General features: G+C 45.6%; 3 protein-coding genes and 5 non-coding genes across 8 annotated transcripts in view; 4 read left to right on the forward strand and 4 right to left on the reverse strand.

The window, feature by feature from the left end:
* Positions 1-1,489, reverse strand: part of LOC119173463 (uncharacterized) — a 9,866-nt gene extending 8,377 nt beyond the window's left edge. The window contains exon 1 of the mRNA XM_037424277.2: positions 1,318-1,489. Within this exon, the coding sequence (XP_037280174.2) occupies positions 1,318-1,453 (136 nt within the window). The 5' untranslated portion in view covers positions 1,454-1,489. The remainder of the gene's footprint in view (positions 1-1,317) is intronic.
* The window catches only part of LOC119174674 (nucleolar pre-ribosomal-associated protein 1), a 341,215-nt gene that overhangs the window by 208,139 nt on the left and 107,771 nt on the right, over positions 1-25,305 (forward strand). The gene's annotated exons all lie outside the window — the stretch shown is intronic.
* Positions 1-25,305, forward strand: part of LOC119174671 (monocarboxylate transporter 13) — a 214,171-nt gene that overhangs the window by 29,622 nt on the left and 159,244 nt on the right. The gene's annotated exons all lie outside the window — the stretch shown is intronic.
* Positions 20,007-20,079, reverse strand: TRNAT-CGU (transfer RNA threonine (anticodon CGU)). Its single transcript has one exon. It is a non-coding gene; the product is annotated as a tRNA-Thr (tRNA).
* TRNAT-CGU (transfer RNA threonine (anticodon CGU)) lies at positions 20,469-20,541 on the reverse strand. The gene has a single exon. It is a non-coding gene; the product is annotated as a tRNA-Thr (tRNA).
* Positions 20,932-21,004, reverse strand: TRNAT-CGU (transfer RNA threonine (anticodon CGU)). Its single transcript has one exon. It is a non-coding gene; the product is annotated as a tRNA-Thr (tRNA).
* On the forward strand, positions 21,085-21,157 carry TRNAT-CGU (transfer RNA threonine (anticodon CGU)). The gene has a single exon. It is a non-coding gene; the product is annotated as a tRNA-Thr (tRNA).
* On the forward strand, positions 21,547-21,619 carry TRNAT-CGU (transfer RNA threonine (anticodon CGU)). The gene has a single exon. It is a non-coding gene; the product is annotated as a tRNA-Thr (tRNA).

The following is a 25,305-nucleotide window of genomic DNA, read 5'->3' on the forward strand; positions in this document are numbered from 1 at the left end:
TATTATACCGTGTTATCTGGCGCGTGAAACACCGGACAATATTAAAACGAAAGCTTTAAATGCCTCCTAGAACGCGCATCCACCTTTCCCACGATGCCCCGCCGTGTCGTGGGAAAGGCGAATTTCCTAGTAGAAATCGCATGCCTAACGCAAAAGTCCTGCAACGACTCCTGGTTTCAGGGGCCTTCCTTCCAGCAATGCCAGTTCTCCCGGCCCCTTACCACTACCCCCACTAAAGTGCCACAGGGCAGTGCATCGGTGTCGTCGGCGTCAACACGTGTGACGCAAGAAAGCATCGCGGTGGGGTAACTATATGACGGCATCATGACGTCACAGATGACCATATTTTGCGATGTGACGCAACGCGACGTCTGGTGATAGCTTCATCACAAAGAATCGTCGCTCGGTCAAAGGTGCACGGATCACGGAGGCTGTGCAAAGCCAGGCGAGGTTCTGAAAGCTAGCTCCGGTCATAGAGACTGTGGAAACCTCACTAAGATTGACGCATCGACTGAGAAGAAGAAAAGAAAAATTGGCCTTCACCTTTGAGTCGTCTTAGAGGGATGCATAAGAGACTCAGGGATTATTATTATTATTATTATTATTATTATTATTATTATTATTATTATTATTATTATTATTATTATTATTATTATTATTATTATTATTATTATTATTAGTTCAGTATGGAATTCATTTACAAGAAACGACTCTTCTCATCAGAATAAGTTCCGGGACTTGGCCGAGCAAGAAAACAGTGGATGTTGTTACGTTTAGATAACAGCCTGCCTCTACATCTCTCCATGCCGCACCTGGTGGTCTAGTGGTCATGATGCTCGGCTGCTAACGCGAAAGTCGCGTGATCGAATTCCGGCAGCGGCGGCTGCATTTTCGATGGAAACTAAAATGATTGAGGCTCGTGCGCTTAAATTTAGGCACACGTTAAAGAACCCCATGGCAGGCGGTCGAAATTTCCGGAGTCTTCCACTACGGCGCTTTTTTTTTTTTTAACTCTCCCTTTCTCTTTCAACCCACTATTTCCCAACCCCAGTGTAGGGTAGCATACCGGACACTAGCATCTGGTTAACCTCCCTGCCTTCCTTTTTTCTCGTCTCTCTCTTTCTCTCTCACTACGGCGTGTCTCATAACCATGTGGTGGATTCGGGACGCTGAACGCCATATAATATTGTTAACATCCCCTCACGCGTTTCTGTATCGCTGGTGTGATCACAAGCACATAACGCTCACAGCACACTTACTGAGTCGTTCGTGTGTTTTTTTTTCCTGCGTGAGATATACGACAATGCCTCTACTGACCGGAATCAAACGGCTTGCAGCCGAAGACCTCGCTTCCCAGCGCCGTGAGGAAGACCAGTAGGAGCACTTTCCACTGAACGTCGGCCGGCATATCGCAAACGGCGTCCAGTGGGGACTTCCTTAACGAAATACGCATCGGCGGCGCGACACATACAGTCGACGCTACTCCACATTGAAAGAAAACATTCCCCGAAAAGACAGTCAACTTGCATACATAGAAGAGCAAGAACAAAAAGAGAACAAGTCATGACAGTAATGATGACGGCACGTATGCCTCGTGCCTGCTGATTGCACATTTTCCGCCGTGATAATATATTGGGGGAAAGGGAGAGAGGAAGGGGGGGGGGTTGCTTAGTGCGAAATTTTGTTTCATTCTCGCTGAAGGTGGGAGCTGGTGGCGTGTGTATTCAGGTGCGTCGCTAAGCCCTGAAAAACAAACCAGCAGCGTAAGTTGAAGCTATCCCAGCAAGGGAAAAAAATATGCTATTGCAGCAGTTGATGGCTGTAGATGCACAATGCGGATAGAAACCATTCAAGCCGGCTCCACAATTGAGCCATAGGATAGAGCGATTGCTATAGGAACCACCATTGAGGTCACGAAATTTGTCACATTGGATTCGATGTCGGCTTTCAGGGCATATGCAGTTGCGAATACAAATAGCACGGCTTTGCGAAAATTAGTATGATCTCAACTGTAAATGAAGCTCATTTGGTTTCCGGATCACTCTGGGAACACTAGAGAGAGGGGGGGGGGGCGCCAAGTCAGCCTTATACATTGACATGATATGAAGCGGGTGCTGCAACGATCCTTCGCCACCCCCCCCCCCCCCCCATAGAACCCTGCGCCCGCTTATGCCCCTGGGCCCCTATCGACCCCCACCCCCCCTTTTGTAGTCCAACCTGGCTACCTCATTCTCACTCCCATTTCGGTATAGTAATGTTTATTCCTCCTCGTCCTACTACTTGTCCTATGCCAAAAAAAATTGCCCGCAGCTTCCCTCGGTGGAACACTGAGGAGGATGCGGAGCATATAATTGGTTAACGGGGTGTTAAAGCGCGACTTACTTGGGTCGATGGCTAAATTGGTTAACGTGGTTGTGAAATGGGGTGTTAAATTGCGACTTACTTGGGTCGCTGGCTAAATTGGTTAACGTGGTTGTAGGAGGGGTGTTAAATGAGTGAACACGTACGACACGTATGTGAAAGGGCGGTGTTTATTTATTGCGACGAACTTTGAGCACGATGGCTTTTTGGTCGGTAAAGTGAAGAGTGAGTGGATCGGGTTGCAGCGGTCGTAGGTCGAATCCGGTGCTGCTGCTCGACGCTGACGTCTCTCAGCGGCTTCACGTTCTATAAGTTGAGAATCTTCCGCTCGACGCCGACGTTTACGTTCGGCGTCGCGAGCTCTTCTCCGTGCTGCCTTGTCTTCGGACGACGACTCGGTTGCGGTTCCGCCAACATTTTGGCCGGCGCTGGTCGAAGGGACGTCGATCATTGCGACCTCGGACGTCGACGCGCCGTACAAACCAACCGACGAGCGGCAACTGAGCGAGCGAGCACCGACCTTGAGTATGTATACAGCGCGACGGCGCATGCACTGTCAGCTGTCGAATGTTCGAGAAGGGGGAGAAGCGCAACGGCGCATGCGCGCGCGCCAGCTGCCGATGTTCTCGAAGCGCGACGGCGCATGCGCGCGCGTCAGCTGCCGATGTTCTCGAAGCGTGACGGCGCATGCGCGCTACATTATACAGCTAGCGAATGTTCGTGAAGAGGAGAAGCGCACGCGGTGTGTAGAGGAGGAAGAGTGCACAGATGGTGGAGGAGTGAAGCGCACGCGGTGTGTAGAGGAGGAAGGGATGCACAGATGGTGGAAGAAGGAGGAGGAAGCTTGCGGACGGCGCCGCACTACAAGCCTCGAGTATTAGACGCTCCGCATCTAAAAAGAAACGCCAGGACTACCCAACGACACATGGCTACATGTGCCTGCTCTGCAGCGTGCTGGACACACTAGCACACTTGCTCCTGGAACGCCAGTGCCATGCAAACGATGATATGTAGCCGTAGCGGGACCAAACACCAAGAACAAATGACGACAACCTAATCGAAACGTGGGAGGCCAAGCTCGTCCTCGAGGACCTGGAAGACCAGTGACAGCTCATCGCCAGGGCCAAGAGGGCAGTCGAAGCCAGAGGCTTCACGGACTAGGGAACCCTCCCACTTTAGGCTGATACCGGGCGTCGCTCAGAACACTGTTTCGAAACAAACGTTTATTTCTCTCTCTCTCTCTCTCTCTCTCTCTCTCCAGGACTGCGCGAAACGCGCAGCGCAGTCACAGTGAGAGCTGGAAGAGCGGCCTTTAAGAGCCCTTTTTAAACAATATTTGGGTAACTGATAACATGCACACTTGCTGGGTACCAGCTACGCCATAAATCATAATAATTTTTGTGTATTCGGGAGACGTTTATGTTTTGTTTTGTTTTGTTTCCCTGGGAGGTTGGCTCATACCCACTTAGGGGGATTGGCCAAGAAAGTGTAGTGCAGTTTATCTATAATCATTTTAACTATGTGTAATGAATTGGTATTATAATAAGACTAATGTAAAAATAAAAACAACATAAAAAGAGCAAACGAAAGAAAAAAAAAATCAAGTTGAGACGTTTACTATGCCATCCTTCGTCGTTATTCAGAGAAGCGTGATGCCCGCTACTCACCTGCAAATAATTTTGTTTTTGATGCTGTGGCTGACTCGGCGACGATAAAAAATTATGTCTAGCGCTATTGTAATGGGTCTGTAGCAATCGATGAACCACTCTTTGTGCATTTTGCATTGTGTGTTGCATGACTGGTCCTAGTTCTAAAACGCTTTATTACATACAGTAATGAGATTCCTTTCCGCGACATGAAGCCTGCCTATAGGGTCAGTTTGTAACGGAGCTCCAAGCACCGGGGTAGCTCGGATACTGGGCTGGCGCGCTAGGGACCAGGGTTAGCATCCTATCATGTCCTTTGTGTTTTTATTTACATTTTTTAAAATTTGCACGATAGTGGTTACAGACACTAGCAGCGGACAACTACGGCGACCCTTGTTATGATCTCATATACCAGCTTTCGCTGTAAAAACAGATGGTTTGTAGCTTTTGAAAAAGAAATGACTTTTTTGGTGATAGACGGGACGGTTTTTTTTTCAGTTGTATACCGAAAGAGAGGGCAAAAAGGGGCCATTTAAAGAAAGAATGAACAAACGAACGCATCAATGAATCAGTATTTGATTGACTGCGGCATGGGTCGGTCTTTGTCATACAACATTGCTGTGTATTGCTATTCTTAACGAGTCTGTTGTACTTTCTTGGACTGCTTATATCGTACAACTTCTGCAGCTTGTTGGCGCGTTAGAGATGCGACCACATGTGGCATATTTCAGGCGGGGCGTCGTTACGCGTCGACGCGCTCACTCCACACGGTGCGATTACTTTGCTTGAATACTGGTTGCTCAACGAGATTCAGAGCTTGCATTTCGAAGCAACACCGCTATCTCGAAGGAGGTAATAAGAAGTCTTACCCCCGTATTCACAAACGCTCCTCGACTCGGCTTTCACCCTTCACTTGGCAGAGTTGAGCACTGCGTCACCACTCGGTTGAAAATGGCGCTGCGCTACTCAAGAACCGCAGCAGACTATTGCTGATATGCAGTGACTTGCCGTATCTAGAGATGGCGCTCCCATCGGCTTTTTCAAGTGAAGGCGAAGCGTTGAGTGAAGGGAGGTTCTAGAATACGGGGGTTACTTTTCTTTCTCGCGCGTTTGCTTCGACCAGATTTGGTTGTAGCTGTTTTGTAGTTCACTGAGTGCGTCGTAATGCTTACAATTGTGCCACTTCAAGCGTCATTTCTCATCATTCGTATGTCGCCACCTCTCATGGCAGCTTTACCGTCTTGGCGAGTGTCGTTAATCACGTTCGACGCCGGGTAAGCCTATCCAACATACTACAGAAGCAGCTTCTGTCCTCCTCTTCAAAACATTGTTAGTTTAAACGTTTACAAAAGTTGAATACAACCAATGAGCTCCACATGCTCACTCGCTCAGTAGTTCCCGCCCCCTATAGCGCAGCAGATTCTCTACCCATCCTGAAGGCCCTGAAAGCGCTACTACGCTTTTTGCGATCGACCGGCTTTACTGAACGGTTGTAGCTAGGACGCCCTTCCTGTGTGTGTTTTCGTTTTCACATTAGTGCGCGTGCGTTTTTTTAGATGCGGAGCATCTTATACTCGCGCCTTGTAGTGCGCCGTCCGCACCGCTTCTCGAACATTCGACAGCTGACGCGCGCGCATGCGCCGTCGCGCCGTCGCCCACTCTTCCACCATCTGTGCATCCCTTCCTCCTCTACACACCGCGCGCGCTTCACTCCTCCACCATCTGTGCACCCTTCCTCCTCTACACACCGCGTTCGACATCTACAATTCTCCCGATTCTCCAGTGGACGCGCATGTGGCGTCGCGCTTCGAGAACATTCAACAGCTGACAGTGCATGCACCGTCGTGCTGTATATATACTCAAGGTCGGCGCTCGCTCGCTCAGTTGCCGCTCGTCGGTTGGTTTGTACGGCGCGTCGACGTCCAAGGTCGCGGTGAAATGAATTCCAACGAATCCACAAACACAATGATCGACGTCCCTTCTATCAGCGCCGCCCTTTCGCATACGTGTGTACGTGTTCACTCATTTAACACCCCCTCCTACAACCACGTTAACCAATTTAGCCATCGACCCAAGTAAGTCGCAATTTAACACCCCATTTCACAACCACGTTAACCAATTTAGCCATCGGCCCAAGTAAGTCGCACTTTAACACCCCGTTAACCAATTATATGCTCCGCATCCTCCTCAGTGTTCCCCCGAGGGAAGCTGCGGGCAATTTTTTTCTCTATCTACTCCCTCTTTCTTGCCCCTATTTCCCCGCCCCCAGCGTTGGGTAGCAAACCAGATGCCAATATCTGGTTAACCTCCCGGCCTTTCCTTTCTCTCTCTCTTTCTCTTTCTCTTCCCACCGCTCCTCGCCCGCTCCCCGTCCGCTCCTCTTCCGCTCCTCGCCCGCTTCTCGCCCTAACCACCTTCGTGAAAGCTAGCAACGAGATCAGGCGCGTGGTCGTTTGCGTCCCATTTCTGAGGAGCTTCGCTCATCGGTTGTATTCGTACACGGAAGCAATGCTATAGTTTTCTGTCTTTCGATCGTTCCGTGCAGCAGTTCGTCGCCCCGGCTTGTCTGCTTTGAGCGCCGGGATGCGCAGTCTGTTATTCCGTGCAGTGTCGGTTTGTAGTATTGTAAGAACCACAACGAGACGGCCTCCCCTGCGTTGATTGTGCAGCTCCTACGCTGACAACACGCTCCCAGACGTTCACGATGCCATAAAGAATTCCATGCATATTTCTTACCGAGAACACTTCATTAAATCGGGTTTTCCGACCACGGTTGTTTTTTTTTTTAAATTTCGAGTTTGTAAGAGCATCAAGCCTATGAGCAACTGTGGGGGGGGGGGGGGGGAGATCCCAATTTGTTCGTTAAATCGTGAAATTCGTAAAATTGGGATTCGTAAAATTGAGTTTCAACTGTACTTTATTTCCTGTAGCATTTTTAACGGAAACAATAAGGCGCAACCGAGACGGACACAAGAAGAAACATTGGTGAACGCCTACTAACAATTGATTTATGCAAAAAAAGGGGGGGAGTGATACATATAGGCAAGCTTTTGAACACCGCTAATCACTCGTGTTCTCAAAATCTGTAAGATTTGCTCGTGGCAGCATATCTTTAGCAAAACTCTACAACACGTGGTGTAAAGCAAAGTAACACGAAAAAGAAACAAATTTTTTGGTGATTACAGCAATAAAATCTTGAAACAGTTGAAGCAGTGCCACCCATAAAAAAAAACATCTGTTTTTTTTCAGTTATGCGTGGTAGGAACTCCACTTAATGCGAGAAGTTAGCTTTACCCCAGTGTTTCTAAAAATCGCATTTCACATTCATATAACACTTTTGATGGTTCGCTTACTCACACAGGGCCCTATTTTTTGGTACAGATGACCTCTTGTAGCTCGCGCGCGACTTTATCCCGACTTCTGCCCAGACGATAGCTACAGCGCGAGAACAGATAGACGACAAATTGTCGTCGTTCTGTTCTCGCGCTACAACTAAGGTCATGTCATACAAACTAGCCCAAACTGCCACACTTCTACCCAGAAACAAGGTTTCCTGCAAACATGGAAAGCATCCGCAGGCTTTACGAGGGATTGCCAAATTGAACCCTGTTTTTTTGTCGAGTAAACGCTCGTGTTTTCTCAGCCTTTCATTTAAGCAACGCCACGTTTGTCCTTGTGGATATTAATGCAAGTGAGAAGGATCTGATATACCACGTTATCCTTGCACGTAACAAATGGTCTTATGTGCCGGGTTCCGAATGGCTTCTTTTCTTTCCTGTTGCAAATTCGGGAGCACAGAAATACAAGTTTTAAAGGGGCTGAAAACCTTGTACTTGTTTGCGACTTTTTTCAGGTTATGGGCTACTCGGTGAGAATAGGGTATTAACTCTCGGTTGATTGTCTGGTTTGTTTGCTCTTTTTTTTACCTTTAATAATTTTGGACCAAGGATTTCTTTATCAGTGCTGTAAGTACCGTGTACGGAAAGCCTGCCCTTTGTATTCTTTGAATCTAGTACAGAAAACGAATTTGCGTGAAGTGTTCACACGATTTTTTTTTTACTGTGGGCTCCAATGTCATTGTGGCGATGCCTGTTCTTACGGTCTTAGAATGCGCTGGCTGATAAGTCAGCAGCTCTTTTTGGGCTAAAGGGTTGTACATCCAGTGAACCTCTCCTTCCAAGGTGAGCTATATAGTCCAGAAATTGTAACTTATCACCCTCTGCTAATTTGCATGTGTACTCGAACCCAAAACTATTTCTTCTGAAAACTTCCAGAACTTCTTGTGCGGTACTTGAATGTTCTGATGGATTTTGTTTATTTAAGACAGTGAGAAAATCATTCAAGTACCTAAATACTTCCATAACTTTCGTTTTGTCAAACTTCGTATCCAAAACACCATCAACTGCGGAAAAGAAGATGGTACCTGGTAATGGGGCTACACAGGACCCTATACAGGTGCCCTTTTCTTGAATATACACTCGATGTTCGTTTTTTGTTCTAGAACGACAATTATCGGCCTTGGTTTCGACCACAGCTGCGACACGCACCCCAGCCACTTTGGCGACAATGGCAGATAGCTGACGACTACTGCACATTGACTAAAAGTGCTACTCCGTATCAAATTTGCATTCAAAGGGTCACCTATCGACGCTTTGTTGTAATCATTCCACTCAAGCTTGATGTCCTCGAGGTTTCCTCTCTTCATTCAGAATAAGCGCAACCCGGAACAAGAATGATAAGAAACAATGTGCGCGCATCATGAAGTGTCCCGTGATGATAGATACATGCTTGGGCAATGACGAGACACTCAGGATGGTTTCGTTCCCAGTGATAGGGTAAACATACCTCTTATCTACCGCTTTCTTTTGCCCGTCATACATGTTCGTGCTTGTTGAAGTGGTGAGACAGGTACACTATACAGATATAGTGACAGCCCTCCCCTTCCCCCCCTTTCCCGGTCTTGACATGTCAGGACGTGACGGCTGGAACACGTGTGTACCGATGGCCTCCAAGAGGTCATAGTGTTGCCTCTTGACATTGTGCATGCGTCGGAGTGAGATATTACAACCACACAACAACAACAAAGTGCGCATCGAAGGGCTTCCTTTTTGGCGCATTTATATACATGAATAAGCAAACAAAGTTGTGTTTCACGGCAACCTGACTTCAACACTTTTCGATTAAGTTCAACATCGAAAAAAGATGCCCTTTAATCAATTCAATTCGAGTTCTGGCGTCTGACGTGTACAAACATAGTTATGGTCATCCGGACGTCGCACCGATGGGGACTATGGACTAATTTGCACCGCCCGGCTTTTGGCTATGCACTTTGGTTTATATGTACTTTCGCTTATATGCACTTACGTTTCATGTATTCGTATTTGGAATGGTTGGGTAGCTTGACTGTTTTAGTTCTAGAAAGTAGTCTCTTGGGTAGTATTATAAAGAGTCAATGACGCCGTATACAGCACAAGAACTGCACTTTACAAGTTCTCCTTTTTTCCGCGCACAGTTAACGAGTGGATTTAGTCGTACCGGTTTCTTCAGTGCATTGTATAAAAATGATCGACAGGCCATCATGAATATTATTGGCTTGAAATATATTTGTGTAGATTTTGCTTTATATTTTCTTAATTTTTTGGTACTTGGCTGTGAGAATTCAGAAATAGGTCCCCCCTCCTCCTTTTTTTCGTGCACTGTATGTAAATGTTTTATGTATTGCCTTATCGAGGGCACTACTTGATCTTCTGCTATGGTGCCTTAATTGAGACTGTGGTATTTTTAAGTGAATGAATGCTTCAGACGGGGCCCAACCAGCTAAATGTTTGGCGTTCGAAGAGCAACTGAATTACGGTGTCGGCTTACCACACTCTTCTTAGATCCTCGCCCGCCACGGTGGTTCAATGGCCATAGTGCTGGACTGCTGACCCGCAGGTCGCGGGATCGAATCCCAACCGCGGCGGCTGCTTGTTTTTGGTGGCGGTGAATTTACTTGAGGCCCGTGTATGCTCACATTTAGATATACGTTGCAGAACCCCAGGTGGCTGAAATTTGCGGAGCCCTACACTACGGCGTCTCTCATAATCATATCGTGGTTGAGGGATGTTAAAGCTAAACAATTTTCGTTCCATAGTTCGCCTTAGTACGTAGCACCTGTAACCTGCGCGGTGACAGCTATCTTACACGTCCTTGTAAGCTATCCAATTCGGTTTTAGAGACGAAGCTCCTTAGGGTCGAGCCATGTCCGCTGTCTATAATCCCTGTCCGTCGGCGTGATAGGCAATGGATATCCATATCCATGTGGATATTCACATGAACACTCATATGACCCATATGGATATATATATCACTACCAATATGACCCAGGTGGATATCTACATCCATGTATGCACATCCATATGGGTATTCATATGGATACCCATACGGATATCCATATGGACACCTCAACACCATATGCGTTTTGTCATTGATAAACAGCTTTGTACATATTGTACCCACGTCTTGTCACGTATTCGCGTGATTGACTGGGCAATGTAAGGGGCTTAATAATCCCCCGGAGCTTCGCCCACTCGTCACCATTCACTTTGTGGATATGGTGTGATTTCTTTTCTACCTTATGTAGCCTATAGCTCGCGGTCGGCGTACTAGAACTTTTTCCGGAGTCGTAGTTTTTTGTTACTTGGCGTTCCTTTTGGGCTGTTCATGCAACTATGCGAGATAGCCGACGTTCGTAGCCGATGGCCACGGGGTTCCACTTGAATCTGTTTCTGGTCGCATACTACGTATAGTTCCTTCTAATTACACCTAACAACATATTGAAGTATTCATTTGGAACTTAATCTTTCACCTTGGGCTGCGGCTTAGGTGTATAACCTGAGCGTATAGCTTGTCTTCCAGAGCTTAGGGTTTAAGCAAGTGATTGATTGTTTAAATGGGGAATTAATGAAGTTAAACTATAGGTGCGTTCGCGTTTTCAACCGAAGTAAGTTTGCTATTCACGATGCTCGTACAGCTGAGCTCTGCTATCATAAAGAGATTAATAAGCAGCCGTAAGTGACACTGAGTCAGCGGGAAAACGAAAGGTCTATGAATACGTTACTGTAATGCCTCAAGCATTAAAGAATAAAAATGAAGTTAGACCGCCCCACCCAGCAGTTGCAATATTAATGAACTGGTTACAGTTTTCAGCAACCGATTATCAAATTAGAGCGAATTTGACGACTGATTTGGCGAGCATTGCTTTCATCAAATTTTGGTGGTGGTATCGGTCGTTCCGCCTTTAATGGGTCATTAAGTGTAATGAGCTGGTGCGGTGGCTAAACATCGGGCACACGGCGCACGCGTACAGTCTATGCTGTCGTGTCACAGTTTTATAATGTGCACTCCTGCTTTCATAGAAAAACATTAACGTGCCCCCTTCTCCGAGTTCAGAGAGAATTAGTTTTGGTTGTCTTTAATTACGTGTTTTAAGCAACACAGACGAGTACGAGCAATCCGCAGGCAAGTATGATTGACACGCATAAAAGGTACATACATCTTCTGCTAAAGGCTACGTTAATGTATAGATACGTTGAGAGTTTCAGAGACATGGATCTCTTTCGAAACAACGTTTGATGTTTGGATGCATGTGTGTTTTGGAAGGGTGCACGACATCGTACGAAAGAAACTCCGGTCATGCGGAAAATTCTCTTGCTGATCAGGAACACCTGCTGGTTTTAGCCACTGCAAAACAACACATACGCATTACTGCACCTGCTCTGAGCGTCGGTGCTGAGTTTTGATTGGAAGTTAACCGCTGTGACTTAAGCTTAAATCTGCAACTACGTGGTGTGTTGTCGCGTTTCTTCATTAAATCAATTTGCTTTCATTGTAGCGTACAGAAAGTTTACAATATTTAAATGGAACGCGCTTAAAGTTTCCTGCAAACTTATAGACGGATTGGCACATTAAGATGAAATGAGGCAATAACACTAAGTATGGGAGTTTCAGGTCCCAAATCAGGCTGCTATTACGAGGCGGTAGAGGGTTCCAGAAATTTCGACCACCTGGGGTCGATTATTCAGCGCCTAAAATTTAGCACATGGTCCTGTAGCATCTTGTCTCGATCGAAATACGTCAGCCACAGCCGGGATTCCAACCCGCGACCTTTCGGCTCAGAAATTGAGCACGGTAACCACTAGACCACCGCGGCCAGTATACTTGAAAAGCTTCACGCTTCGTACGTGAATACTTACGCTTCACTAATTGGATGAGTGACCTATTGACACTGTTACATTTTATTAAAAAGCTAACAACTTTAAGTAGTCAGCGTTCATCGGTACCTTTATTTAAAGTGATGGTGTACATATTCTTTCGCTAAAACAATATGAAATTTTCACAATTTCTCTTCACGGTTTATGCAAACAAGATATATACAAAAAAGATGAACACAACACAGAACTGCCTCTTCTCCCCCACCCTCTTGTGATAGATACTCGGTGCGCAGTCTCCCGTGTCACGTGCAGACGACGACAGGGCCCGAAAGTGAAGCGGCTCTAAATTTTTTTTTCACTTTCGTGTTATCATGTTTTCGTTTTGAAACATTCTCTTCGTGCTTTCGCCGACTGAGCGCATCGTGAAAGCCAGCTGACACGTTACGCAGTCTCGTCGACGACTTCGTTATCCGGCCCGATATCCGTGCAGCGCAGCTCCCTCGCTTATATGGAAATAGAGAGCGAGGAGTTCGATCAGAAGACCAGTTCTTCATCGGGCTTTTCGATCGTCCCATTTTACCCGTTTGCTGCGCGCGCCGTTCGTTCATATAACCGCTTCTGCGTTAATCATTTCAATATGCTAAACGCGCTTCCCGAAGCGAAATTGTCTTCGATCCACGCGTACATTGCGCTCTGGGCTTCATTCATTGTGACAAGGCTCCGCGGATTGAGATCTGAACGGGTTTCCCTTTTCCCGAAGAGAATTAGCGACGTCCGATGCAAATCTGCGACAAGGAAATTTGAATGCGGTGTCTCCGCGCACTGCGGTTTATTTCGTTCGCTCCCATTTATTCCGCCGCTCAGTGTGTCTGCGTTGAAAGGGCCAACTAATGATCCTCGAAGGGCCTGGGAAGTTGGGACGCCTCATCGATGCGTAATGCATTGCGTGCGCAGAAAAAAAAACTACTTCTTGCTTTTAAAAGGCAAAACCCGGAGATGCCTTAGCAAACGCGAAAACTGGCCGTCGGCCTCCTGCGGCGTTGGCGTCAACACGAGTCACGCAAAAAAGGGTCATCGTAATGCGATTGCGTCGTCGTGACGTCGCAGATCACTAAAAGGAGTGACGTCATCACGATGCTATCATGACGTCACACAACGAGGCGTCGCGTGATGGTGCCGTCATAGAGCTTCTTATACGTACACTAGAAGGAACTCCGGCGCTAGTGTTTATGTGAGCTGCAACGCACGGCACTTCAGTCAGCCTGGGAATGATGAATAATACACAAATTTGCCTAATATCCGTTCTTTCGGCTCCGTTTGGCTTCCCGTGGCTTGAAGCCGCTTTGTCACGAGACGACAACCAGCAAATCTTCAGCAGTTTTACAGCATCATTTCAAACTTTTGAGCTCACCAATTCAAACCAGGCCATGAAAGTGACAACGGTCCGTTCTTTTATTTGAAACGAAACCAAAACACAACAATAAACAAAATCACAGCTGTTTTCGAAGCTTGCAAACAAGAACACTTCGGTTCCTGCCTTAGGCAAGTCATTCCTTACCCGCCGCGGTGGTCTAGTGGCTAATGTACTCGGCTGCTGACCAGCAGGTCGCGGGATCGAATCCCGGCTGCGGCGGCTGCGTTTTCAATTGAGGTGTAAATGCTGTAGGCCCGTGTGCTCAGATTTGGGTGCACGTTAAAGGACCTAAGGTGGTCGAAATTCCCGGAGCCCTCCACTACGGCGTCTCTCATAATCATATGGTGGCTTTGGGACGTTAAACCCCACATATAAAACATAAAGATGAGGCAAAGTTGTATACTACTCATCATTCCCTCGGTGGCGGAATGGTTCTAGTGCCAGAGTCCCCTCTCGTTATTTTTAGAACACTAGATCGAATCACCAGATGTGGTGCATAAAGCTTATTATGCCTCTGATCCATGAGGCGATGCAAAATCAACATAGGGTGTGAAAAGATTTCGTAGTGAGGCCGGGCAGGATCAATACTTAAACTAAGAAGAAAAAAGAACTTTAGAGCTTTCGCCTTCGAGTCGTTTTAAGCGAATGCATTAGGGCATAGAGTGAGAAACTGTATGCAATAGGGACAATGTGAGACTTTTTGAGATGCGACGTCACCTTGATCCTTGAGATGTGACGTCAGCGACAGCGCCGTAAACGTTTCCGAGGACAATAGACGGAGGCCTTCCAGACGAACACAGTTTACTATGAGGTAGCTAGGATTTAGACTACTTGAGAGCCATCGTTGTATAAGCAGCGGTATAGTTAAAGGAACGCGGGCACGACACCGTTTACATTTGCGCGAAGACGATTGCACCTTGCCCGTCTGTTGACCTATCCACTCCTAGTCCGCCTCTGCGTGTCGTGATCATATGAGGCGTAGGTGTTGGCAATGTGCCCGCATCACGCGCCATTCAATAGTGCCCTTCTTGACGTGCTCGCGAGAAATAGTTCGGCCGATCCGGCGGTCAAAGACATGTTATCGCGGGATGCGGACCTGCTCCAAACATGTTCAAGGTTGTCGGTTGTCGTGTCTTTATGGCGCAAGAAGGGTATTCCACACGTGATAACAGCGTCTTATTGTGTAATAAGGGTTTTCTCTCGTGAAGGAAACATGCCTTGTCTGTCGAGTCAGATCAATACCGTCGATATTTATTTTGAACCTGCTTAGGAAGTAAAAACAGCGCGAAAATAGGGACAAGGGCTTAAGAAAAGACAAGTGTGCGCTGAAATCGCAACCAAAATTAATTGGAACGCGCACGCACGTATATCAGGCAGCCGACCTGGTCACGTGGAACACCATGACCATGAACTAGCCCGACTTTCCCTTCAAGTGTTATTTTGAACTGCCTAAAATAACAAATGAAAGGGTGGCCAACAACGTTACACGTAACAGAGATGTATAAAGATGAACCCACAGTCGTCCACAGAAAATATTGGACGCTACGGTTTACTTTTTTTTAGTGCTGATCAGAGGAGTATCTACAGAACAACCTGCGCAGCGTATGCCATATCATATTGTACCCACCGTCCTTTACTACACTCAATTTCTGTGCCTTCATTCAATAATTGTCAATACGTTTTGTCCTCGTTATGATTTACCAGTTTACGTTCTCCTCACTGTATATGTTGTATTTTGAGTGGGAACTTCGAATTCGAGATCAACTTTTCAGCTTGCCCCGCCACGGTGGTCTAGTGGCTAATCGGCTGCTGACCCGCACGTCGCGAGATTAAATCCCGGCTGTGGCGGCTGCATTTCCGATGGAGGTGAAATGTTGTAGGCCCGTGTACTCAGATTTGAGTGCACGTTAAAGAACCCGAGGTGGTCAAAATTTTCGGAGCCCTCCACTACAGCGTCTCTCATAATCAAATGGTGGTTTTGGGACGTTAAACCCCACAAATCAATCAATAAATCACCTTTTCAGATTCAATTCAAATACGGAATCTTTCCGTTGGTGGTACGAGCAGCAAGCTTGGTTTTGGTTTCTCAAGCGAAAGCAAATCTAATCGGAAAGCGACAGGAAATCGAGCGCACTACCGGAGGGAGACCAATCTTTTTTTGTTCTTCTTGGAGACGATACCAAGCCACATTTGCAGCGCGGATAGGCTGGTTACGTGTACAATCGATATCATAAACAAATTGGCAGATCTTATGTACAGTGGAAATCGATTATATGCGAAGCACGAATGAGAAATGTTGATATGTCACTTCAAAATCAGCACAACGTTACGAGGTGGAGGTAAATGATGCCGAACATGACTTCCGTGTCATGATTATCATGTTTGGATGTGTCGTTAACATTCGTCATCTATTCGCGTCAGGTGTTACCAAGTTAAGTATATGTGGAGCTAGCGAAACGGCCACGAGCACGCCATGAGCGTGGTATGTTGTCATGTTCCTACATGACACGCGTGTCAGGATTATCATGTTTGCACCAGTCCTATATTTCGTCATCCATTAACGTCACGTAACACCAAACTTGGTATATGTGGAGCTAGCAAAACGGCCGCGAGTGCATCATAAAGGACCCAATATACTCCATTGTAGTGTTGACGCGTGCGCACGATGGGCACAATGACGCTACGTTAGAAAAAGGCGACCACTGTATAGTCTGATGCCAGGCGCGACCAGCGTCCGTCGACGCGGCCTGACGGCAACCGGTGCGAAATGCGACATCCTGCATTTCGCGCCGAGGCGTTACCCAGACAACACTGCGTCTTCCTCTTTTCATGATGGAGGGACGCCAGACGCAGTGAAATGCGCATGCGTCAAAGCAACGCAGCGCGGCGCGCACCTGCGAGTATATGGCAGGACCGGCACCTGGCGTGGCAACGCCGGCATGACACGACAAAATGAACGCTGGCAAGCACGCGCACCGCATCACGTCGAAATGTAGTGGTGACTTGACTGTGGCATGTAGTCATGTTCTCACATGACATGCATCTCATGATTATCATGTTTGTATCAGTCACATACCTTCGTCAACCATTCGCGTAACGTAATATCAAATTTTGCACATGGGAGGCTAGAGAAACAGCCCCTGGCGCATCATCAGTGTGGCATGTAGTCATGTTGTTACATGACACACATCTCATGTTTATCAAGTTTGCACCACTATCATACTTTGGTCATCCATTCACGTCTTGGAATACCAAATTTAGTATTAGTGAAGCTAGCGGAACGGCCGTCAGCGCATCATGAGCGTGGCATGTAGTCATGTTGTTACATGACACGCATCTCATGATTATCATGTTTGCACCACACATATCTTCGTCATCCATTCACGTACTGTTATACCAAATTTGGTATATGTGACGCTAGTGAAACGGCCGCGAGCGGATCATGAGCGTGGCATGCAGTCATGTTGGTACATGACACGCATGTCATGATTTTCATGCTAGGGTCTGTCGCTTGTGTTCGCCATGCAGTCGTGCCATACAGTACTAGTTTTGCAACATGCAATGTGAACGAAACGACCGCAAGAGCTGCAGGACCATGAAATCTAAATCATGACATTCATGACATACATATCATGATTGTCATCATATGACTTGTCATATATGTTCTTCACAAAGTCATGTTATGTTGTACCAAGTTTGGTATTGATACCATTATCGAAACGGCCAGGAGAGCTAAAAGTCGTAGGCGGCTAGATAGATAGATAGATAGATAGATAGATAGATAGATAGATAGATAGATAGATAGATAGATAGATAGATAGATAGATAGATAGATAGATAGATAGATAGATAGATACGCTCAAAGTCGCTGAAGTTCGCTGAGAAATGCTTCGCATTTAATAGTGATGTAAAGAAGCGACCACGTTTCTTTTAATTTTTGCCTACAAAAATATACAGAGCAGGGCGAAGCCGAAGGCGTCTGTAGAAACTATAGGCACCTGTATAAACCACCGTATGATTATGAGAGATGCAGTGTAGTGCAAGTCTCTGGTAGTTTCGACCATCTAATGCACTTGAACGTCAACTGACATCCCGCAGTACATAGACTTCAAGCACTTCGCCTCCATCTAAATATGACTGCATGCCGCGGCCCGGATCGAATCCGGGACCTTCTGGTTGGTTAAAGCAAGTACGAGGACTTGAATAAACAAAAATTTTAACTCTTCCTTCTTTAAAGAAACCAGTGACATAGATGCATAAAAAGTTTTTGTGTGGGCAAAATTTAATCCTAATATAATAAAAATAAAACAACAAACGATTGAGTTGGGGAGCATGGAATGCCTGCTGCACTGATGTAGTGCAGGCTGCCAAATTAAAAAAAAAAACTCGAATAGGACAAGTGTGAAATGGTGTTTTAATGTAGACAATAGAGATAAAGAGAGAGAGATAACAAGAAAAGTTAAGTGGAGAGCACGACCACCGTTGCCAACCAAGCGAGCAACTCGGCGACATATTGTACTCATAACACGATACACAAATATATATTTGGACTAACCATGTATTGGCAGCCGATTAATATTTAACATTTATGTCATGGCTGCTTTCCGACATAACGTGGCGGAGAGAATACGTACTAAAGATTCGTTGCCCCCTCCCTCTTGCCTTCTGGCTTTCATTTAAGTAAACAAGAAACAAGCTGACATAACACCAATACAGTTTAAAGCAAATAAATGGATTACAGTTACGAAATACGGAGATATTCTTTGGGAGCCATATGGCCAGAATGCACGATGAAAAATGAAGAAAAGAAATTGAGGCGAGAACATGTATCACATTCTCTGCCACTCCAGAGTATATGTGCGATATATGCGTGAGCATTTCCCTTTGAAGTCGAACCGAAAGCCTGCTGGCCTTGATGTATGATCTCAGAACTTCGGCGCCACGTCACAGGTAAGTACGAAGACTAGGCAAATGTGTGTACTACTCATCATTCTCATGGTCGCTGAATGATCGCAGCGCCAGAGTGCCCTCTAGTTAATTTGAGAAAACTCTATGGGTCACGTGACCAGAGTTACAACGTCAAATATGGCGTCATTGGTAAAGCAATCGGCTAGGATATCCCGGCCCTGCGTACGAGATATACTATGCTGCTTTCTGCGCCGCGAGCAGCTGGTCAGACCCGATAATGTATTCAGCGTAAATGAAACAACCCAAATATTTCGTTCCGATGCGGAGTTTGAAACCGTGCACTCATGCTCCAAAAGCGAATGTCCTTACCACTAGGCTACACGCCAACGCTTCCACAAAAAAAGTACACTGTATAGTACACTGAAACACATTAATCTGTACCCTTTGTGCGAAAAAATTATGCAGAAAGACAACACTTTCTAGTCAGACTTTGCTGATTTTTGCGGAAAAGCATTAAACGTCCTCAGCGGTACACGATGTAGAGCCGATATAGAGAATTGCACAAATGAATAAATTTTTTCTTCTTCAAAAAAAATTTGATGCCAAACTTGGGTCTTCATGGTTCTCTTGAGGTGGCTATTACATGTGTTGACGCATAAGTAGAAGCGAGCATGGGTACCTTATCTAGCAGTAAATCGAACTCTTCCTCGCTCGTTCGCGAAAAGGCTCGAGTGGCCACTCTTTACGAAAGTATATTTCTCCATGGAAGCCAGGGTTTATACGGCTATACTTGAGGTATAAAACGTATATATATATATATATATATATATATAGTGAGTGGGAGTAATAATTCAATGGGCCAGTTAGTCTTCGTGAAGGTATGGGATATGGCACAACGCTCCCGTTGTGCCATATCCCATATATATATATATATATATATATATATATATATATATAACACGGGAGAACGAGCCCTTAGGTATACACTTCTTTCCCTTATTTCATTGAACGAGGGTCTAGTACTGTCAGACTTTGTGTGTTTAGGTTGTATAGGAGGGACAATTAATCAGCTGCCCGCTCATAATAAGTTCACGTGCCACGTGACGCCAAACATGCGCATAAGAGTGTTTTCACACTCGTCGTTTGGCTTATAGATGGCGCTGACTGTCACTCCTACTTCTAAATTCACATATAAACCAAAGAAAGTGGATGGAGGGAAGGCCGCTGTGGTATAAGCTCAGTGGTTAGAGCATCGAACGCGTTATGTTCTAATAACTTCCCCTGTACATTCCTTGGCATTACTGTCTGTTAGATCTCATTAATATTGTGTTAAAACCCTTATATATATAATATATATATATATATATATATATATATATGAGATATAACAGACAGTAATGCCAAGGAATGTACAGGGGAAGTTATTAGAACCAATGGAATGTAAATAAGAAGAAAGAAGAAAGAAAAGTGGATGAAAAAATTATTAACTGTGAGCAGGAATCGAACCTACGACCTTCGAATTACGCGTTCGATGCTCTAACCACTGAGCTATCACAGCGGCCCTCCCTCCATCCACTTTTTTGGGTTTATTTGTGAATTTAGAAGTAGGAGCGACAGTCAGCGCCATCTATAAGCCAAACAACGAGTGTGAAAACACTCTTATGCGCATGTTTGGCGTCACGTAGCACGTGAACTTATTATGAGCGGGCAGCTGATTAATTGTCCCTCTTATACAACCTAAACACACCAAGTCTGCCAGTACGAGACCCTCGTTCAATGAAATAAGGGAAAGAAGTGTATACCTAAGGGCTCGTTTTTCCGTGTTTTAACACAATATTAATGAGATATAACAGACAGTAATGCCAAGGAATGTACAGGGGAAGTTATTAGAACCAATGGAATGTAAATAAGAAGAAAGAAGAAAGAAAAGTGGATGAAAAAATTACCAACTGTGAGCAGGAATCGAACCTACGACCTTCGAATTACGCGTTCGATGCTCTAACCACTGAGCTATCACAGTGGCCCTCCCTCCATCCACTTTTTTGGGTTTATCTGTGAATTTAGAAGTAGGAGTGACAGTCAGCGCCATCTATAAGCCAAACAACGAGTGTGAAAACACTCTTATGCGCATGTTTGGCGTCACGTAGCACGTGAACTTATTATGAGCGGGCAGCTGATTAATTGTCCCTCTTATACAACCTAAACACACCAAGTCTGCCAGTACGAGACCCTCGTTCAATGAAATAAGGGAAAGAAGTGTATACCTAAGGGCTCGTTTTTCCGTGTTTTAACACAATATTAATGAGATATACCAGACAGTAATGCCAAGGAATGTACAGGGGAAGATATTAAAACCAGTGGAATGTAAATAAGAAGAAAGAAGAAAGAAAATTGGATGGAAAAAATTACCAACTGTGAGCAGGAATTGAACCTACGACCTTCGAATTACGCGTTCGATGCTCTAACCACTGAGCTATCACAGCGGCCCTCCCTCCATCCACTTTTTTGGGTTTATCTGTGAATTTTTGGGTTTATCTGTGAAAAAGTGGATGGAAGGAGGGCCGCTGTGATAGCTCAGTGGTTAGAGCATCGAACGCGTAATTCGAAGGTCGTAGGTTCGATTCCTGCTCACAGTTGGTAATTTTTTCATCCACTTTTCTTTCTTCTTTCTTCTTATTTACATTCCATTGGTTCTAATAACTTCCCCTGTACATTCCTTGGCACACTGTCTGTTATATCTCATTAATATTGTGTTAAAACACGGAAAAACGAGTCCATAGGTATACACTTCTTTCCTTTATTTCATTGAACGAGGGTCTCGTACTGGCAAACTTTGTGTGTTTAGGTTGTATAGGAGGGACAATTAATCAGCTGCCCGCTCATAATAAGTTCACGTGCCACGTGACGCCAAACATGCGCATAAGAGTGTTTTCACACTCGTTGTTTGGCTTATAGATGGCGCTGACTGTCGCTCCTACTTCTAAATTCACAGATAAACCCAAAAAAAGTGGATGGAGGGAGGGCCGCTGTGATAGCTCAGTGGTTAGAGCATCGAACGCGTAATTCGAAGGTCGTAGGTTCGATTCCTGCTCACAGTTGGTAATTTTTTCATCCACTTTTCTTTCTTCTTTCTTCTTATTTACATTCCATTGGTTCTAATAACTTCCTCTGTACATTCCTTGGCATTACTGTCTGTTATATCTCATTAATATTGTTTTAAAACACGGAAAAACAAGCCCTTAGGTATACACTTCTTTCCCTTATTTCATTGAACGAGGGTCTCGTACTGGCAGACTTGGTGTGTTTAGGTTGTATAAGAGGGACAATTAATCAGCTGCCCGCTCATAATAAGTTCACGTGCTACGTGACGCCAAACATGTGCATAAGAGTGTTTTCACACTCGTTGTTTGGCTTATAGATGGCGCTGACTGTCGCTCCTACTTCTAAATTCACAGATAAACCCAAAAAAGTGGATGGAGGGAGGGCCGCTGTGATAGCTCAGTGGTTAGAGTATCGAACGCGTAATTCGAAGGTCGTAGGTTCGATTCCTGCTCACAGTTGGTAATATTTTCATCCACTTTTCTTTCTTCTTTCTTCTTATTTACATTCCATTGGTTCTAATAACTTCCCCTGTACATTCCTTGGCATTACTGTCTGTTATATCTCATTAATATTGTGTTAAAACACGGAAAAACGAGCCCTTAGGTATACACTTCTTTCCCTTATATATATATATATATATATATATATATATATATATATATAATATATATATATATATATATTATGGGAATAAAGCACGTTGTAGGATATATATATATATATATATATATATATATGTATATATATATATATCCTACAACGTGGTTTATTTCGACGTCTCAGTCAGAGTCTGGCCTTCATTCGATGAAGGACAGACTCTGACTTAAACGTGGAAATAAACCACGTTGTGACTGCTAACGGAGGATCTACTGAACCGTGTGCGTGTGTGTGTGTGTGTGTGTGTGTGTGTGTGTGTTACTCAGAGAGTTCAGCGTTGTGTGCCGCCGTGGCGACATCACGTGAATATCTCAACGTGTTGCCAGGGCGCAACAAATCACGCAAGAAACGCACGGTTCGTCTTCCTGGAACGTTCAAGTCAAACACGCAGAGACACATACACACAAAAAGAGCATACGCAGGTAAAAAAAAACGAGTGCTGGAAACATACCTGTAAGTAACGCACGCTTAAGCGCTCCGGCGTAAAAAAAATTCTTCACCATCCACCATAAATTGAATACCAGAAGCAGCCGTCAATGTCAATGAAATGCTAGACTTCACGACGACACCTTTTTTGGATTTGTTCAATAGTCAATCAGCACGCACCAAAGGTGACACTTTTGCGACTGTGACTTTTGCGATTGTAACGTTTGCGACTGGTGATAGTAACGCAGTGCTCCTCTGCAGCTTTCGAGTGGGCTGCTGTATTGCAGGTAAACGATATAGACACGCGTGCCAGAAAAAGCCTGAGTAACAACCCGCAATCAGCGCAGTGCTCGAAGTCGACTGCCGTGTACCTCTCCCCGGAAGAGCTGAAACTGTGGAACGGCGTCTGAGCACGTGTTGGGCTCGCTTGGAGCTGAGAATGTCGAACGTCGTGTTGCCACCAAGTGTGTTTGCTTGCAGCTGTCAAATCGGCCGCACGGTCGTTCCACGTATTTCTTACTAAGTTCTGGGCATCATCGTCTTTACGAGAAGTCTAAGCCTTACGTGTTCCTCGTAAAAATGTGCTCTAGAGAACCTGCCTTCGTTGGGCCGGCTTTCAGTTTTATAACATGCGCCCTGATTCTGTGCAATGCTAGACGGTGAAAGTGCTCCAGATAGCTATGCCTGAAGTCCATCGAGTGTCTTCAAAGAGCCAAGAGTGGCAGAGTGTCTGTTGCCCGCAGGATGAGAAAATAAAATACTGATAATAGATAGTAGGTGGACTGGCAGCATTAGATTAGTATTCAATTCATGTTCAAAAGCTTGATACGAGATCTATCAGAAATCCCCAACGGTCTTTGTAGAAGATATGCATGCCTCAAATTTTATGAGAGCAACACCGCTAAAAAAAGAAACACAGTGTCTTTACTTGAATTCCTGCCCACGTTTCCCGATATAGTGTGTTATACTAAGTCATGTGACACTGCGCAGGGTATACTTAATTTTTTTTAAAAAAAGGGTGGGTGGGGGAGGGGAGCAGCTTGCTTTGCCAGTGTGGTTACTGATTTCTTAGTGATGTAGGTGGCATATAATCGCAGCTGCTAAAGTGCGTCACCCGAGATTAGACTTTTGGGCTGAAGGGCCTTCGATTTTGGTCCGCCCCGCCGCGGTGGTCTAGTGGCTAAGGTACTCGGCTGCTGACCCGCAGGTCGCGGGATCGATTCCCGGCTGCGGCGGCTACATTTTCGATGGAGGCGGAAATGTTGTAGGCCCGTGTACTCAGATTTGGGTGCACGTTAAAGAACCCCAGGTGGTCAAAATTTCCGGAGCCCTCCACTACGGCGTCTCTCATAATCAAATGGTGGTTTTGGGACGTTAAACCCCACAAATCAATCAATCAATCGATTTTGGTGCCACGCTTAAGTAAAGCCTGTCCTTACTTTCGCAGTGCTGCGCCGGTCAAGCGAACGTAAGCATTCAGGCTCGTGTCCTAGTATATCTGGAAAAGGTTTGCTGACTCACTCCCAATTTTCGTTCGATCCCTCACCTCTGCACGCGGTGCAGTCGACAGAGTACCGTCCTAAGTCGAAGTGATTAGATATTTAACACCTCTGATACGAACAGTATCATGGAAGTGTGGCAGCTTGGGCTAGTTGGTATGAAAAGACGATAGCTATAGCGCGAGAACAGATCGTGTCCTTCTTGTCTCTGTGTTGTCGTTCAGTATCCTGGAATCGGCGAAGTTTGAACACGTGGCGAGGGGATGTGACAGTGTTTGCTGGTACGTCGTCACAGCGCGTCGTCTGCCTGCTTCAGCCGGGGTAAGTCGCAGCTTGCTTCGCGGCTTTTTAACCGTTTATTCAGGTCAAGCAAAAGATGTGTGGCGTCCTGTTAGTTCGAAAGAAAGCACGCATGTACAGGCGTGAGCATAAGCGTGCAGACCACGGGATCACGTGGCCGAAGGCATCGATGCGAAATATAGTGACGAGATGCCTACTGCGGTGCGCATGCGCGTTCCGTCGTATCACTAGACATGTCTCCGACGCGCTCGCAGCCAAAAAGACACGTTGGTATCGCTGTCTCTCTCCATCGACTTTGTGCCTTGTTATTCTTTTTTTAGGGGCGAAGCTCCTTAGGGCGTGGGCTGTGCGTCCCCTGTAGCCTGTATGTAGCCACCTCTAGTTTAGTTCTTGCAGTGTTCACTAGATGGCGGTACCGTCCCCTGTATGTAGCCACCTCTAGTTTAGTTCTTGCAGTGTTCACTAGATGGCGGTACCGTCTCCTGTATGTAGCCACCTCTCGTTTAGTTCTTGTAGTGTTTACTAGATGGTGGTACTTGTAGCTGATGATGAAAAGACGCAAGATGTTATAAACTAGAAAGCGGTACTTGTAGTTGATGAAAGACGCGAGATCTTATAAAATAGGAATGATATCACATATGGCGCGTGTCATTGGTTGAAGGCAATCATTCGATTTAGTGCGGCGACGTACGCTAGGGGGAGCGATGTAATAAAATCGAGTGGGCAAAATGTACAGAGGATTCATGGTTTACCAGGTTTACCTCCGGAGCTTCGCCCACTCATCATCATTCACTTCGTGG

Source organism: Rhipicephalus microplus, chromosome 5 (assembly GCF_043290135.1).
Source record: "Rhipicephalus microplus isolate Deutch F79 chromosome 5, USDA_Rmic, whole genome shotgun sequence".
NCBI lineage: Eukaryota > Metazoa > Arthropoda > Arachnida > Ixodida > Ixodidae > Rhipicephalus > Rhipicephalus microplus.